The 15,626-nt window shown below is 43.6% G+C and overlaps 1 protein-coding gene across 2 annotated transcripts; it reads left to right on the top strand.

Moving 5' to 3' along the window:
* Nucleotides 1-284: 284 nt before the first annotated feature.
* Nucleotides 285-15,174, top strand: amfra (autocrine motility factor receptor a). 2 transcript variants are annotated; one of them, XR_006757090.1, is made up of 14 exons: nucleotides 285-1,342; nucleotides 5,303-5,395; nucleotides 5,834-5,998; nucleotides 6,236-6,388; nucleotides 6,677-6,717; nucleotides 7,359-7,491; nucleotides 7,740-7,873; nucleotides 8,074-8,184; nucleotides 9,071-9,270; nucleotides 11,729-11,835; nucleotides 12,014-12,148; nucleotides 12,390-12,580; nucleotides 13,457-13,982; nucleotides 14,079-15,174. XR_006757090.1 is itself a non-coding variant. In XM_014125567.2 (13 exons), exons 1-13 carry the CDS (start codon nucleotides 1,094-1,096, stop codon nucleotides 13,632-13,634), a joined length of 1,890 nt encoding a protein of 629 aa, XP_013981042.1. In that variant the 5' UTR covers nucleotides 285-1,093; the 3' UTR covers nucleotides 13,635-15,174. The 2 variants fall into 2 exon arrangements, 1 of the variants encoding a protein (XP_013981042.1); XM_014125567.2 differs by having other exon boundaries at nucleotides 13,457-15,174.
* The last annotated feature ends 452 nt before the right edge of the window (nucleotides 15,175-15,626 follow it).

Here is a 15,626-nt window from a genome sequence, read left to right as displayed (position 1 = left end):
CACACTGCTTTGCTTTATCTTGGCCAGGTCGCAGTTGTAAATGAGAACTTGTTCTCAACTAGCCTACCTGGTTAAATAAAGGTGAAATAAAAAAATTAAAATAACAAAATGTGGAATAAGTAAATGGGTATGAATACTTTCTGAAGGCACTGTATGTATGATGCCTTATTCTGAAGGAGGTCCCTTGCTGAGACAACATGGCTGCGTTCACACAGGCAGACAAATTCAGATATTTTTTATAAAGGCCAACTAGAGCGCTCCCTGATCCAGCCAATCCAGAGAGGAATCCAGATGCGCCAAAACCGGAAGTACACCGAAATAGACGCAATAAGGTGGAAACTCCGAGATATTGCTACAGCAACATGCAATAGGAGGGTCGACACAGTTAAGGTTTTGACGTTTTTTTTCAGAGACGCCAATTTTCAGTTGGTATTTGGCGACATCGTACATAGTTATCAGCGTGGACGAAATGTCATATCAGAGTTTGTAATCCTGGTTACTAGCTAGCTAACGTTAACTAAACTGTTGTTGTTGTTGATTTACCAGTCGTCCATATACCTAGCTAGCCAGCTAGCCAAGGAGGATACATATCAAACGTTACCACTGTATTAGCTACAAACGAGATAATGAAGTTAACGTTTTCTAAGTAACGCTAAATTAAATGTGCACTGCGCATAAATCGCTGCGCCATTTCCTGCTTGCTTGCTAAAATTCTAATAGTTCGCCTAATTTCAGTTTGTGACAAAACAGAGTCAGTGTACCATATAAACAGTCGATAAATATATTTTCAATAACCAAAAGCATAGTATTTTCATATGTTTGAAGCTGGTGTACTGAACTGAAAGTAAAAGAGCACATTTAAAACGGGAAGGAAAGATATAGCGCCCACAACATATCTACCGCTTCTTGGACTTGCTTTCAATGAGAATTACATATCTATTACTTAAATTTCTATGTGTATTTGGTGGGGTCTTCCAAAAGTGACATTGCAGCTTTAAATCACTAGTTGATAAAAAATCTCTCGAAATAGTAGGTGTTCACTCAATACGTTTTATCTGAATTTTCCAAAGTGGCAAACCTTGCACCAGTCAATATGCCTTTGCTGTTTTTGGAGAGATTTCCATGGCCCAGTTTGCAGACATACACAGCTCTGAGTGCTGTATTTCTCACTGGGTCAATATTGAGTGGATACTGTACTGTCACAGAGCCAGTAGAGTACACACAGACACAGAGCAGTACTCCTGTAGAAAGTGATGATGTTGATGAGGACCCAATCACCAGCCTTAGCGATGTGGCAGCCACTGTCCGGTTGTACCTGGTCTCAGACACTGTTTTTGTTTGGGTAAGTTCATAAACTCCGCTCCTGTGGTTTGTTGATAGTCATGCTTTGAATTGTACTGAATTATCTGATTATTGTGTAGCGGACTAAACTCCACAGTAAAGGATGTTTAATGATATACTTCATCAACGGCGTGGAGCTGAGAACAGGCTTTGCGGAATCTAGCTCCGACTACATCAATTTGCCTGAGGTCAATACTTCAAAAAAATAGAACTTATGAAACGGCCAACTTGTACCTATGTATGTCCTCTGTAGTTGCGTGCCTTTCTTTGTTTGCTGAAATCCATACTTTTTCAATAAAGGGTTAATCAAATACAACTACAGACTGATTGCTCATTGGTGTTGCTCTAAGATGGCAACTCAGTGTAAATGCGCTTGTGCCCATTGAATCTCAACAATGAAATAGTCAGTGGTGGTATTTGATTAATGTTTATTGAAAAAGTATAGATTTTAGTAAACAAAGGCACGCATCTACAGAGGACAAACAGGTACAAGGTGGGTGTTAAATATTTTTTTAAGTATTAACCTTGGGTGAATCGATATAGTCCGAGCTACAGTAACAGTCAAACGTTTGGACACACCTACTTATTCAAGGGTTTTTCTTTATTTTTACTATTTTCTACATTGTAGAATAATAATGAAGACATCAAAACTATGAAATACCACACCATGGAATCATGTAGTAACCAAAAAAGTGATAAACAAATCAAAATATATTTGAGATTCTTCAATGTAGCCACCCTTTGACTTGGTAACAGCTTGGTACACTCTTGGCCTTCTCTGAAACCAGCTTCATGAGGTAGTCACCTGGAATGCTTTTCAAACTGTCTTGAATGAGTTCCCACATATGCTGAGCACTTGTTGGCTGCTTTTCTTTCACTCTGTGGTCCAACTCACCCCAAACCATCTCAATTGGCTTGAGGTTGGGTGATTGTGGAGGCCAGGTCATCTGATGCAGCACTCCATCACTCTCCTTGGTCAAATAGCCCTTACACATCCAGGAGGTGTGTTTTGGGTCATTGTTCTGTTGAAATACAAATCATAGTCCCACTTAGCGCAAACCAGATGGGATGGCGTATCGCTGCAGAATGCTGTGGTAGCTATGCTGGTTAAATGTGCCTTGAATTTGAAATAAATCACAGACACACACCATCGCACCTCCTCCTCCATGCTTCACGGTGGGAACCACACATGTGGAGATCATCCGTTCACGTACTCTGCGTCTCACAAAGACACGGCAGTTGGAACCAAAAATCTCAAATTTGTACTCATCAGACCAAAGGACAGATTTCCACCGGTCTAATGTCCATTGCTCATGTTTCTTGGCCCAAGCAAGTTTCTTCTTCTTATTGCTGTCCTTTAGTAGTGGTTTCTTTGCAGGAATTCGGCCATGATGGCCTGATTCACGCAGTCTCCTCTGAACAGTTGATGTCTGTTACTTGAACTCTGAACACATTTATTTGGGCTGCATTCTGAGGTCCAGTTAATTGCCGATTTCTGAGGCTGGTAACTCTAATGAACTTATCCTTTGCAGCAGAAGTAACTCTGGATCTTCCTTTCCTGTGGCGGTTCTCATGAGAGCCAGTTTCATTATAGCTCTTGATGGTTTTTGCAACTGCACTTGAAGAAACTTTCAAAGTTCTTGAAATTTTCCGGATTGACTGATCTTCATGTCTTAAAGTAATGATGGACTGTCATTTCTCTTTGCTTATTTGAGCTGTTCTTGCCAAAATATGGACTTGGTCTTTTACCAAATAGGGCGATCTTCTGTATACCAACCCTACCTTGTCACAACACAACTGATTGGCTCAAACACATTAAGAAGGAAATAAATTCCCCAAATTAACTTTTAACAATGCACACCTTTTTAATTGAAATGCATTCAAGGTGACTACCTAATGAAGCTGGTTGAGAGAATGGCAAGAGTGTACAAAGTTGTCATCAAGGCAAAGGGTGGCTACTTTGAAGAATCTCAAATATAAAATACACTGCTCAAAAAAATAAAGGGAACACTTAAACAACACATCCTACATCTGAATGAAAGAAATAATCTTATTAAATACTTTTTTCTTTACATAGTTGAATTTTTAATTTTGCTGACAACAAAATCACACAAATAATCAATGGAAATCCAATTTATCAACCCATGGAGGTCTGGATTTGGAGTCACACTCAAAATTAAAGTGGAAAACCACACTACAGGCTGATCCAACTTTGATGTAATGTCCTTAAAACAAGTCAAAATCAGGCTCAGTACTGTGTGTGGCCTCCACGTGCCTGTATGACCTCCCTACAACGCCTGGGCATGCTCCTGATGAGATGGTGGATGGTCTCCTGAGGGATCTCCTCACAGACCTGGACTAAAGCATCCGCCAACTCCTGGACAGTCTGTGGTGCAACGTGGCATTGGTGGATGGAGCGAGACATGATGTCCCAGATGTGCTCAATTGGATTCAGGTCTGGGGAACGGGTGGGCCAGTCCATAGCATCAATGCCTTCCTCTTGCAGGAACTGCTGACACACTCCAGCCACATGAGGTATAGCATTGTCTTGCATTAGGAGGAACCCAGGGCCAACCGCACCAGCATATGGTCTCACAAGGGGTCTGAGGATCTCATCTCGGTACCTAATGGCAGTCAGGCTACCTCTGGCGAGCACATGGAGGGCTGTGTGGCCCCCCAAAGAAATGCCACCCCACACCATGACTGACCCACCGCCAAACCGGTCATGCTGGAGGATGTTGCAGGCAGCAGAACGTTCTCCACGGCGTCTCCAGACTCTGTCACGTCTGTCACGTGCTCAGTGTGAACCTGCTTTCATCTGTGAAGAGCACAGGGCGCCAGTGGCGAATTTGCCAATCTTGGTGTTCTCTGGCAAATGCCAAACGTCCTGCACGGTGTTGGGCTGTAAGCACAACCCCCACCTGTGGACGTCGGGCCCTCATACCACCCTCATGGAGTCTGTTTCTGACCGTTTGAGCATGCACATTTGTGGCCTGCTGGAGGTCATTTTGCAGGGCTCTGGCAGTGCTTCTCCTGGTCCTCCTTGCACAAAGGCGGAGGTAGCGGTCCTGCTGCTGGGTTGTTGCCCTCCTACGGCCTCCTCCATGTCTCCTGGTAGCGCCTCCATGCTCTGGACACTACGCTGACAGACACAGCAAACCTTCTTGCCACAGCTCGCATTGATGTGCCATCCTGGATGAGCTGCACTACCTGAGCCACTTGTGTGGGTTGTAGACTCCGTCTCATGCTACCACTAGAGTGAAAGCACCACCAGCATTCAAAAGTGACCAAAACATCAGCCAGGAAGCATAGGAACTGAGAAGTGGTCTATGGTCACCACCTGCAGAATCACTCCTTTATTGGGGGGTGTCTTGCTAATTGCCTATAATTTCCACCTGTTGTCTATTCCATTTGCACAACAGCATGTGAAATTTATTGTCAATCAGTGTTGCTTCCTAAGTGGACAGTTTGATTTCACAGAAGTGTGATTGACTTGGAGTTACATTGTGTTGTTTAAGTGTTCCCTTTATTTTTTGGAGCAGTGTATATTTAAAGTTGTTTAACACTTTTTTTATTTAGTTTTTCTTACTACATGATTCCATATGTGTTACTTCATCGTTTTGATGTCTTCACTATTATTCTACAATGTAGAAAATAGTAAAAATAAAGAAAGCCCTTGAATGAGTAGGTGTGTCCAAACTTTTGACTTTGCACAGTGTATTCCAGAAATCCTGGTCTTGGCTCAACGCTGTTGGTGAAGTTCATCAGAAACTTCCTGTACCGCGGAGATTAGTCCGCTAGATATTGTGCTGAAAAATAACAAAACCATCGCGATTGAGACTTTCGTAACCTGGGACAAACTTTTACCTTGATATTGAAATAATGGATTTGGGATAGTGTCAATTTGCTGTTTCATTTGTTGGCTGATTTAACTTTCAATTCAATATGTCATGTTGATCAGGTGATGGTGAATACAACCTGTTGTGTCCTGATGCTGATTGCAAAGGTGATCCAGTGCGTTGTCTTTGGGCCGCTCCGTGTCAGTGAAAAACAGGTAAGTAGGAATATGTTTTGTTTTTCTAGGTAATGTCATTCATTAACCAGGTAGCCTAATGTTTTTCCTTGAAACCCTTACTGCAAACTGCCAGGTCCCCTTTAACTGGGGTATAATGGGAATGTCATTTCATTAGTAGTCATTGAGATATGCATGCTAAGATAGAGGCCACTATCATAAACATTTTATTATGCAGCTGAATTAAATCCTACCCAATTTAGGCAATGAGTGATTCCTCACAAAACCCAGACGAGAGGCCTGGATAAGGCCAAAACGTAATAAATATGCCAATCTTTGATAAATCATTGCTCAATTATGCTTTTGGATACAAATGTAAAATATATGTCAACAAGCCTTACTCAAAACAAGAAAGCTATTGCGACTAAATCAAATGTTTTAACGGCCTATCTGCCCTGGCTGCTTTCTCTCTCTATACAGCACCTGAAGGACAAGTTCTGGAACTTCATCTTCTACAAGTTTATCTTTATCTTCGGGGTGCTCAACGTTCAGACGGTGGAGGAGGTGGTGATGTGGTGTCTGTGGTTCGCTGTCCTCGTCTTCATGCACCTCATGGTCCAGCTCTGCAAGGACCGCTTTGAATATGTTCGTTTTCAATAGTCCAATATAGGAGTTATCCTCTTCTGGCAAACAATAAGTCACAATATTGTTTTATCATTTGTATTTAGCCAATATCTTTAAGGCTAATCATTAGTGTCTTTGTTTTGTAAAACAAACTCTAATTTCCCCGGTTCATGATTAGGATTTTTAATGTTATGATATTCTATTATCATCCACGGCAGTATCGTACTTTATCACTGAGTCTTGTGTGTGTTGTTACAGCTGTCATTCTCACCCACCACTCCTATGGGCAGCCATGTGAGGGTTCTGACCCTGCTGGTGGGTATGCTGCTGACCTGCTGTGGCCTGGCTCTGCTCTGTGGTCTGCTGGGAAATCCCCATGGCATGCACACCGTCGCCTTCATGGCCGCTGAGGTAGGAGGCCTGGAGCTCGCTCCCCAGGTGGATCTCAACTGTTTTTCCTTGATTCATCGTGTCTTCTCTCCTCGCCTCAGGAGAGGAATGTTTCTCCAATGCATTTTGAGATGGAGGCGACATTTAAAAAGTCTATTGGGTCCTCTTGCCTTGGTTTCTCTTTTCTATATGGATAAACATTTGCGGTGTAGTGCTTATCTGCCTGTTTTTAATGTATACATCATGGTCTTATCTGATGATGCTCCCCATTATCTAACCAGACTATTGTTTTCTTATGTTTCCTTTCAGTGTATGCTGGTGTCCGTTAGAACTGGACATGTCATTATCCGGTAAGTGATTGTGCAGGCAATTGCCAAAATATTGTATATCTTGTATAAACTCATTACCAACTGGTGGTAGATCTTGTTAACGTTCCCCAGCAAGAAAACCAAACATGGCACTCAAACAGAAGGGGGAACTAACAAAGAGTCACTGACATCAAACAAAATGAAACAGGTGGGGTTCTGAAAGATACTCTTGGAGCTGTCCACTGAAAGTTGCATAGCAACAACAACTGGGACCTAAAAGACACCCACCATGAGCACCCACTAAATGTGCCCACTAAGAGGCAAATAAAAGAAAAGCCCACACCAAACTCAGACAGGAAGCAAACCAAAATGTTGGCGCAAAACAAAAACGGGGAAGATCAGATAAAGGATTGTTTGTCTAGAAATCTAATTGGGAGTTGACCTTCCACATCTCTCCAGACAACTGGAGCCATGGGCCAGCCACTCTTAAAAATCACCTGGGCCAGCACAGGTGAAACACCTTCCCACTAACAAGATGACAAACCAGCACAGGTGTAACACAAACTGTCTGTGCGCCCCACGTGCTAACGTCCAACCTCGAAATATAAATGGAAAATCCAAAGCCTGTAACAATCTGAAAAGGCCGCACGCACGCACTGAACACCTGTTCCTGCTCCCTCCAGGTACTCTATCCACCTGTGGGACTTGAACCATGAGGGCACCTGGGAGAGTAAAGGATCCTACGTTTACTACACTGACTTTGTGATGGAGCTGGCTCTCCTGGGGCTGGACCTCATGCACCACATCCACATGCTGGTGAGTTCAACACCCATTCTCACATCCACTCACTTTCACACAAAACAACTGCACAAGAGTGGCATGTCCCTATTTGACTTGTTACTAGGGTCGTTACTAGGGTCGTTACTAGGGTCGTTACTAGTGTCCATTTATCTATAGGTCCCTTCATGTTGTAACCAGAATATCTTCTTTCTACCAACTCTTTCTCTTATCCTCTCCTCTGCTCTTCTCCTTTTTCTCTCCCTCTTCTCCCCTTCTCCTCTCAGCTGTTTGGTAACATCTGGCTCTCTATGGCCAGCCTGGTGATCTTCATGCAGCTGCGTTACCTGTTCCATGAGGTGCAGAAGAGAATCCGTCGCCACAAGAACTACCTCCATGTCATCAACAACATGGAGGCCAGGTTTGTTGCTCAGTCAGCTAGCTTTATCTTTCTACATACTGAACAGTACCTGTATTTATTTACATTACATTGTGTTATAGCTGTATCCATCTATGCTCTGGGGCATATTTGAAGGCAAAAGGTTGAAAGCAAAGGATTAATTTCCATGATCTGAAAAGAAAATGGACAAAGTATTGTTCTAAGTATATTGTTGATTGCAGGTTTGCTGTGGCCACCTCTGATGAGCTGGTAGCAAACAATGATGACTGTGCTATCTGCTGGGACTCCATGATGACAGCACGCAAACTGCCCTGTGGACATCTCTTCCACAAGTGAGCAGATATGCAAAAACGCTTAACCCCCATGCAGTGCGCATTTCAGCAACCACAACAACTATCTATTCTGCTATACATACCGTAATTTCCGGACTATTAAGCGCACCTGAATATAAGCCGCACCCACTGAATTAACATTTTTTTTATTTTGAACATAAATAAGCCGCACATGTCTATAAGCCGCAGGTGCCTACCGGTACATTGAAACAAATTAACTTTACACAGGCTTTAACGAAACATGGCTTGTAACAAAAATAAATAGGCTTTAACGAAACACGGCTTGTAACAAAAAATGTAAAATTAGCAGTAAGCTTTAGTTGTCTTTTTGCACTGAGTCAATTCCTCACGCTGCTGTTTCCAACGTCTTATTATCGACTCATTAAGACCAAGCTCCCGTGCAGCAGCTCTATTTCCTTTTCCAACAGCCAGATCAATCGCCTTCAACTTGAAAGCTGCATCATATGCATTTCTCCTTGTCTTTGCCATGATGAGGGTGACAAAATGACTACCGTAATCAGAATGATGGGAAGCTTGAGAGCGCTTGATTTAATCTAAACAGTAAAGAAAAAAAGTTGTTTGACCTTAACCCGTTCGGCAATTTCATTGGTCTAATGAAAGCTTCATGCCGCTAAAAAACTGAGCACGTCACAGAATGTGTTTTAAAAAATAAAAAAATAAATTGAAAGCGGGAAAAATCCATATATTAGCCGCGTCATTGTTTAAGCTGCGAGGTTCAAAGCTGGGAAAAAAGTTGCGGCTTATAGTCCGGAATTTACGGTAATAACTCCAGTCCATTATCATGATTTAACATTATGTGCCTAGTGCTACATAAAATCAAAGCATTATTATGGTCACTATTAACAGTGTGTTTTTGTGTGCCCAGCTCTTGCCTGCGTTCCTGGTTGGAGCAGGACACGTCGTGTCCCACGTGCCGTATGTCTCTGAACATCAGCGAGGGGGCTGGAGGAGAGCGAGAGGAGAGGCAGAGGGAGCCCATGCTGGAAGACAACATGGGCCCTGGAGGCCCCGGGCCAGAGGCAAGGCCACACCTCAACCAGCACAACCACTTCTTCCACTTTGACGGTGAGGCCCCAACACTCACCCAGTATACTCACTTTTCTACTTTTTTACTAGCACTCAGAATCAGAACCAATTTATTTCACAGGGACAGGACATATTAATCAACATTTAGGCTTAAGTGTAAATCATAGTCCCGCATCCCATTGTGACATAGCTATGCGTTTCTGAGACCACCGTCTGCGGGGGATGCACTAAGTTCCCAACCAACGTATCTCCGGTATGTGTCCTCTATATTCATTTGAGTGTGTTGACAGTTGGAGAAATTGCTTGAGCCGCGCTGAGAAGTCTAAAAGTATCAAAGCCAACGGTCCAATATTCTAGAACATTCCTTTGCGTACATATTTTTGCTCTTTAAAAGTATGTAAATAAGTAGATAGGTTTTATTGGTTTCTCACAGTCAGACTGAATTGTACACCAATTTACATTCATAACATGAATAATTAAATCATTATCAAATAGTAAAATCCTAAACCAGTAAAACACTTTCAATATAATACAAGTACTGAGTGTACAAAACATTAAGAGCGCATTCCTAATATTGAGTTGCACCCCCCCCCTTTGCCCTCAGAACAGCCTCCATTCGTCAGGGCATGGACTCTACAAGGTGTCGAAAGCGTTCCACAGGGATGCTGGTCCATGTTGACTCCAATGCTTCCCACAGTTGTGTCAAGTTGGCTGGATGTCATTTGGATGGTGGACCATTCTTGATACACAGGAAACTGTTGAGTGTGAAAACCCGGCAGTGTTGCAGTTCTTGACACAAACCGGGGTGCCTGCCACCTACTACCATACCCCGTTAAAAAACACTTAAATATTTTGTCTTGCCCATTTACCCTCTGAATGGCACACATACACCATCCATCTCTCAATTGTCTCAAGACTTAAAAATCCTTCTTTAACCTGTCTCCTCCCCTTCATCTACACCGATTTGAAGTGGATTTAACAAGTTACGTCAAATTTTATTTGTCACATGCACCAAATACAACAGGTGTAGACCTGCTTACTTACAAGCCCTTAACCAACAATGCAGAGTTAAAAAAACCAAAAAAAACCATCTAAATAAACTAAAGGAAAAATAGTAACACACAATAAAATAGCAATAACTAGGCTGTATACAAGGGCTACCGAGTCAATATGCGGGGGTACGAGGTAGAGGTAATATGTACATGTAGGTTGGGTTAAAGTGACTAGGCATAGATAATAACAGAGTAGTAATGTGTGTCAGTGTAGTATATGTGAGTGTATGTGTGTGTGTGTGTGTGTGTGGAGTCCACTGAGTGTACATCAAGCCTGTGCAAGAGTGAGTGCAAAAAATAATAATAAAATAAGGGTGTCAATGTAAATAGTCCGTGTAGCCATTTGATTAACTGTTCAGCAGTCTTATGGCTTGGGGGTTGAAGCTGTTAAGAAGCCTTTTGGTACCAGACTTGGCTTTCCGGTACCGCTTGCCGTGCGGAAACGGAGAGAAAGAACCATCTACGACTTGGGTGGCTGAAGTCTTTGACAATTTTTAGGGCCTTCCTCTGACACCACCTGGTATAGAGGTCCTGGAATGCAGTGATCTCGGCCCCAGTGATGAAATGGGCCATACACATTACCCTCTGTAGCATCTTGCGGTCGGATGCCGAGCAGTTGCGGTGATGCAGCTAGTCAGGATGCTCTCAATGGTGCAGCCATTGGTCAGTCTATGTCATGGAAAGAGCAGGTGTTCTTAATAACAACAATACTATAAAGACATGGTGTGGGTGGCAGCTTTGTATTTGTATTTATTAAGGATCCCCATTAGTTCCTGCCAAGGCAGCAGCTACTCTTCCTGGTGCCCAGCAACATTAAGGCCGTTATATACAACTTCAAATATTACATTACATTTCATAACACTTTACACAATACATTAAGTGTGTTCCCTCAGGCCACTACTCTACTACCACATATCTAGAAAATATATATTTCCACACAGGGTTGGCAGCTTCATGTTCAGCGTCATTGATGAGGGCAAGGAAAAGGACCGGGCCAAGGAGGGTCCCCTGGGCCACCCCACATGAGGGACTCCCATTCAGATGTGGCACCATAATGACCTGTTGTCTCCTGTCAGAGAGAAAGTCCCAAACCCATGGGACTATTTCAGGCCTCACCCCCATTGACAGGATATTTTTGATTACAGTAGTTAACCCTGTCAAATGCTTTACTCATCAATGTAAATGTGTCAGTGTTGGCTATGAAACGAAATGACATCTGTAGTCCCTACTAGTTTTAGTTTTCTGGATCAGGCCTCAGTATCTTTAGGGCCTAGAGTAACACCCATAAAATATGCAGATAGACATCCTCTCAGTGGTTACTCTGACACAGTTGGCGACTATTCAGGCTTTTCTCTCAACACTCTAAATCCATACACAGATTAGATAGGACACCTCTCCATGAATATCTAATGAGCTTGACCGTGCATGCATTTCACCCCTACTAGGTTCTCGCATTGCCAGCTGGCTGCCCAGTTTCTCTGTGGAAGTGATGCACACAACCAACATCCTGGGCATCGTACAACAGGTCAACAACTCCCAGCTCAATGCCATGGTCAGTGTTCATGGGGTCCATCCATTTTTTTTTTTTTTACCAGTGTCTCATTCTATTCTTGTTAACTTTCACTTGTCCTATTCTCTCATGGCAGTAACAATGAATATAAGAAGGTAAAGAAAGGAGGCTACATTAGATGTTTGAAATAATGATACATCTCCTCTCTCGCTATCTTTAGGCCCATCAGATCGGGGAGATGTTTCCGGAGGTTCCCTACCATCTTGTGCTACAGGATCTGCAGCTGACCCGCTCTGTGGAGGTCACCACTGACAACATCCTGGACGGACGCATCGTGGTTCCTTTCCCCATACAGGTCAGTCAGTCCCACACTGCTACAGGGAACTCCACACGCTGGTTGTGTGGGTGCTTATGTGGTCTCCTTGGATGTGACATTAACATAAGGAAGGGCTAAAATATAGTTCAGGGTCAATTCATCCCATGAGCCGATACCCAAAATGACTTGAAAAGCCTTCTTGGGACACTTGACTTACACAGTAAGTTTAGAGCATACCTGACTTCCAGGTCTGCTTAAAATGTCTGCTGTCTCCCTCCAGCCTGTGGACCACTCTGCCTCCCAGGTCAACCCCTCCCCACAAGATGTGGGTGGGGCCAGCGGGAGTTCAGAGTTCGTGACCCCCGAGGTGGAGGACTTTGAGGTCAGAGGCAGCCGCTTCTCCAAGTCAGCCGAGGAGAGACAGAAGATACTGCTACAGAGGAAAGATGAGCTACTGCTACGAGCACAGAGGTACTGGATCTGCTTATTTAAAGTTAAAAAGAAAGCACTGACTTCAATGGAACACTTCCAGTTCCTAACCTGCTAGCCTGGATTTCAAATTAATCTATTATGGATGTTGCGAATGACGCAAATTGTCTATTTTATCATATTTACTACCTTTCTATGCTCTGTTTGTGCCCACTTGTCTATTAGAATATTTGGTCCTGTATGCTACAGGGGTCGTAGCCTGTGCTTTTCACCTTTCATGCTGCTCTATTCCATTCAGCTCATTGTGTTTCTCATGTTCCTGTTGATGGTAATAATGCGCCCTGATCATGAGGCTCTGACCAGCACTGACCCCATTAGCTCACCGATAGCCATGTCCCCTGGCACCAGGACATTAACACGCCTGGCTTTAAATAGTACTTGTCTTCTTTCAAATACTTTTTGCCAGATGGGCAGGGTCTGCAGTTGCACTTTTGGGACTATTCTATTGGTTCCATTGCACCAGGCAAGCTAAATCAATCTGAGCTAAAGTATTTTTTTAAAATAAGCCAATATTAAATACCACCCTAGCTTCATGTCCACATTCCGGCTCAACCTTAACCCTAGCCTCAACCACAACCCTAACTCTAGCCTCAACCCTAACCCTCAACCACAATCCTAACCCTAGCCTCAACCACAACCCTAGCCTCAACCCTAACCCTAGCTTCATGTCCACGTCCCGGCTCAACCCTAGCCTCAACCTCAACCCTAACCCTAGCTTCATGTCCACATCCCAGTTCAACTCTAGCCTCAACCTTAGTCCTAGCTTCATCTCCACATCCTGGCTCAACCATAACCCTAAGAACCCAGCAGAGGTCTTAAAAACTAAAACCAACTCCTCTCCTCCTGCGCCCCTCTCAGGAGATATCTGAGCAAGAGCCCAGAGGAAAATGCTGCTGCTATGAACGACGATGATGAGTACGATGGTCTGCCCTCTCTTGAGGATGACATCCCAGCAGGCTCAGTTTTAGACTCTATGACCCTGCGACGCAGAAAGTTAGCGGCAGCTGCTGAGCGCCGCATGCACGCGTACCAGTGAAGAGGCTGGACTGGGAACTAGGGCCGGGATGATACCAGTATTGCCATACTCGTTAGTATCATGGCAAGAAAACAAAACACAAAGTGGATTTAACTTGTTTAGGAAAACATCCCTGATGTTGGAATCAAACTTATTTTTTTTCCAAGCTGTGGCAAACAATATCTTGCATACAGCAGGTTATTAAAGGACCAGAGTTAGATCTGCTTCGTGTTTTCATTTTGTCATGGACATCTTTTTGTGATACTGGTATTGTCACAGCCCTACTGGGAACCAGTAAGATTTATACTGGTTACGACAGGTCTCACTGTACCACCAAACCTGCCCCTCTACAGTCCATCTAGGGCCGGAGTAAGTAACCTACTACTGAATGGACTGTCTATCCGTTAAATTAATCTGAGAAATGTGCATGATTACATTTTTTTTCCACCCTGTGTTTTAAACAAGAGATCCCAGGCTTTGTCACAACGGACCGTGAACGGGAGTCCCATAGGAGGGCGCACAATTGGCCCAGCACCGTTAGGGGTAACGGAGGGTTTGGCCGGTGGGGCTTTCCTTGGCTCATCATGCTATAGCAACTCCTTGTGACAGGGCCTGGCACCTGCAAGCTGAATCCCGTCGTCAATTGAACACATTGGTGCGGCTGACATCCGGGTCAAGCAGGCGGTGTGGTAAGAAGAAGGTAGCCAGGCGGGTCATGTTTCGGAGGACTCATGACTTGGCCTTTGCCTCTCCCGAGCCCATTGAGGAGTTGCAGAGATGCCAAGGGACCTAATTCGGGGAGAAAACTGGGTAAAACATTTTTTTTGGTTAATTGCTTGTGGCCATAACACCCTGTTCAGGGTCAGGCCTGGTTAGTACTGAGAGGGGAGACTGCCTGCCAATACATTATTAGACAAAAATCTTTATTGTCCACATTTCTGCTCTTATCTCTACCATGAAGAAACATTGAACAGACAGTCTCCATCTACTTTCGGATACTGCAGAGTCTAGTACAGTTTGATGTAGGAAAGATCTATTTTCTGTCCTGAATACATATATAGGCACACATACACTCTTCACTTTTCAAAGAAAAACGTTCAGTTCCATTGCCTTGTGTATTGATAGTGTGCCACTATGATTCATAGCTAAAAGTCACATTTTAATTTGTATTATAAGAAGTTGAAATATGAATTCATTCTTAATTTGTGTACATGCCTAGATGGCATAGGTAGCATTAGATTGTCTACATGATTCCTCAAAACCTTGGGTAAAGGCTTTAGCTGGATCACACTTTATTTGAATGGTACTGAGCTACAGTGCCTTTGGAAAGTATTCACACCCTTTCACTTTTTCCACATTTTGTTAGGTTACAGCGTTATTATAAAATTGATTAAATTGTATCCAGACAATTTACAAAGTACTTTGTTGAAGCACCTTTGGCAGCAATTACAGCCTTGAGTCTTCTTGGGTAGGACGCTACAAGCTTGACACACCTGTATTTGGGGAGTTTCTCCCATTCCTCTCAAGCTCTGTCAGGTTGGATGGGAAGTGTTGCCGCACAGCTATTTTCAGGTCCCTCCAGAGATGTTTGATTGGGTTCAAGTCCGAGCTCTGTTTGGGCCACTCAAGGATATTCAGAGACTTGTCCCGAAGTCACTCCTGCATTGTCTTGGCTGTGTGATTATGGGTCGTTGTCCTGTTGGAAGGTGAACCTTTGCCTCAGTCTTGAGGTCCTTAGCGCTCTGGAGCAGGTTTTCATCAAGGATCTCTGTACCTTAATCTGTTCGTCTTTGCCTCGATCCTGACTAGTCTCCCAGTCCCTACCGCTGAAAAATATCCCCACAGCATGATGCTGCCACCATCATGCTGCCAGGTTTCCTCCAGACATGACACTTGGCATTCAGGCCAATAGTTGAATCATGGTTTCATCTGACCAGAGAATCTTGTTTCTCATGGTCTGAGAGTCTTTAGGTGCCTTTTGACAAACTCTAAGCGAGCTGTCATGTGCCTTTT

Source organism: Salmo salar, chromosome ssa10 (genome assembly GCF_905237065.1).
Source record: "Salmo salar chromosome ssa10, Ssal_v3.1, whole genome shotgun sequence".
NCBI classification, from domain to species: Eukaryota; Metazoa; Chordata; class Actinopteri; order Salmoniformes; family Salmonidae; genus Salmo; species Salmo salar.
The sequence above is the reverse complement of the archived record's forward strand: the minus strand, read 5'-3'. Positions and strand labels throughout refer to the sequence as shown.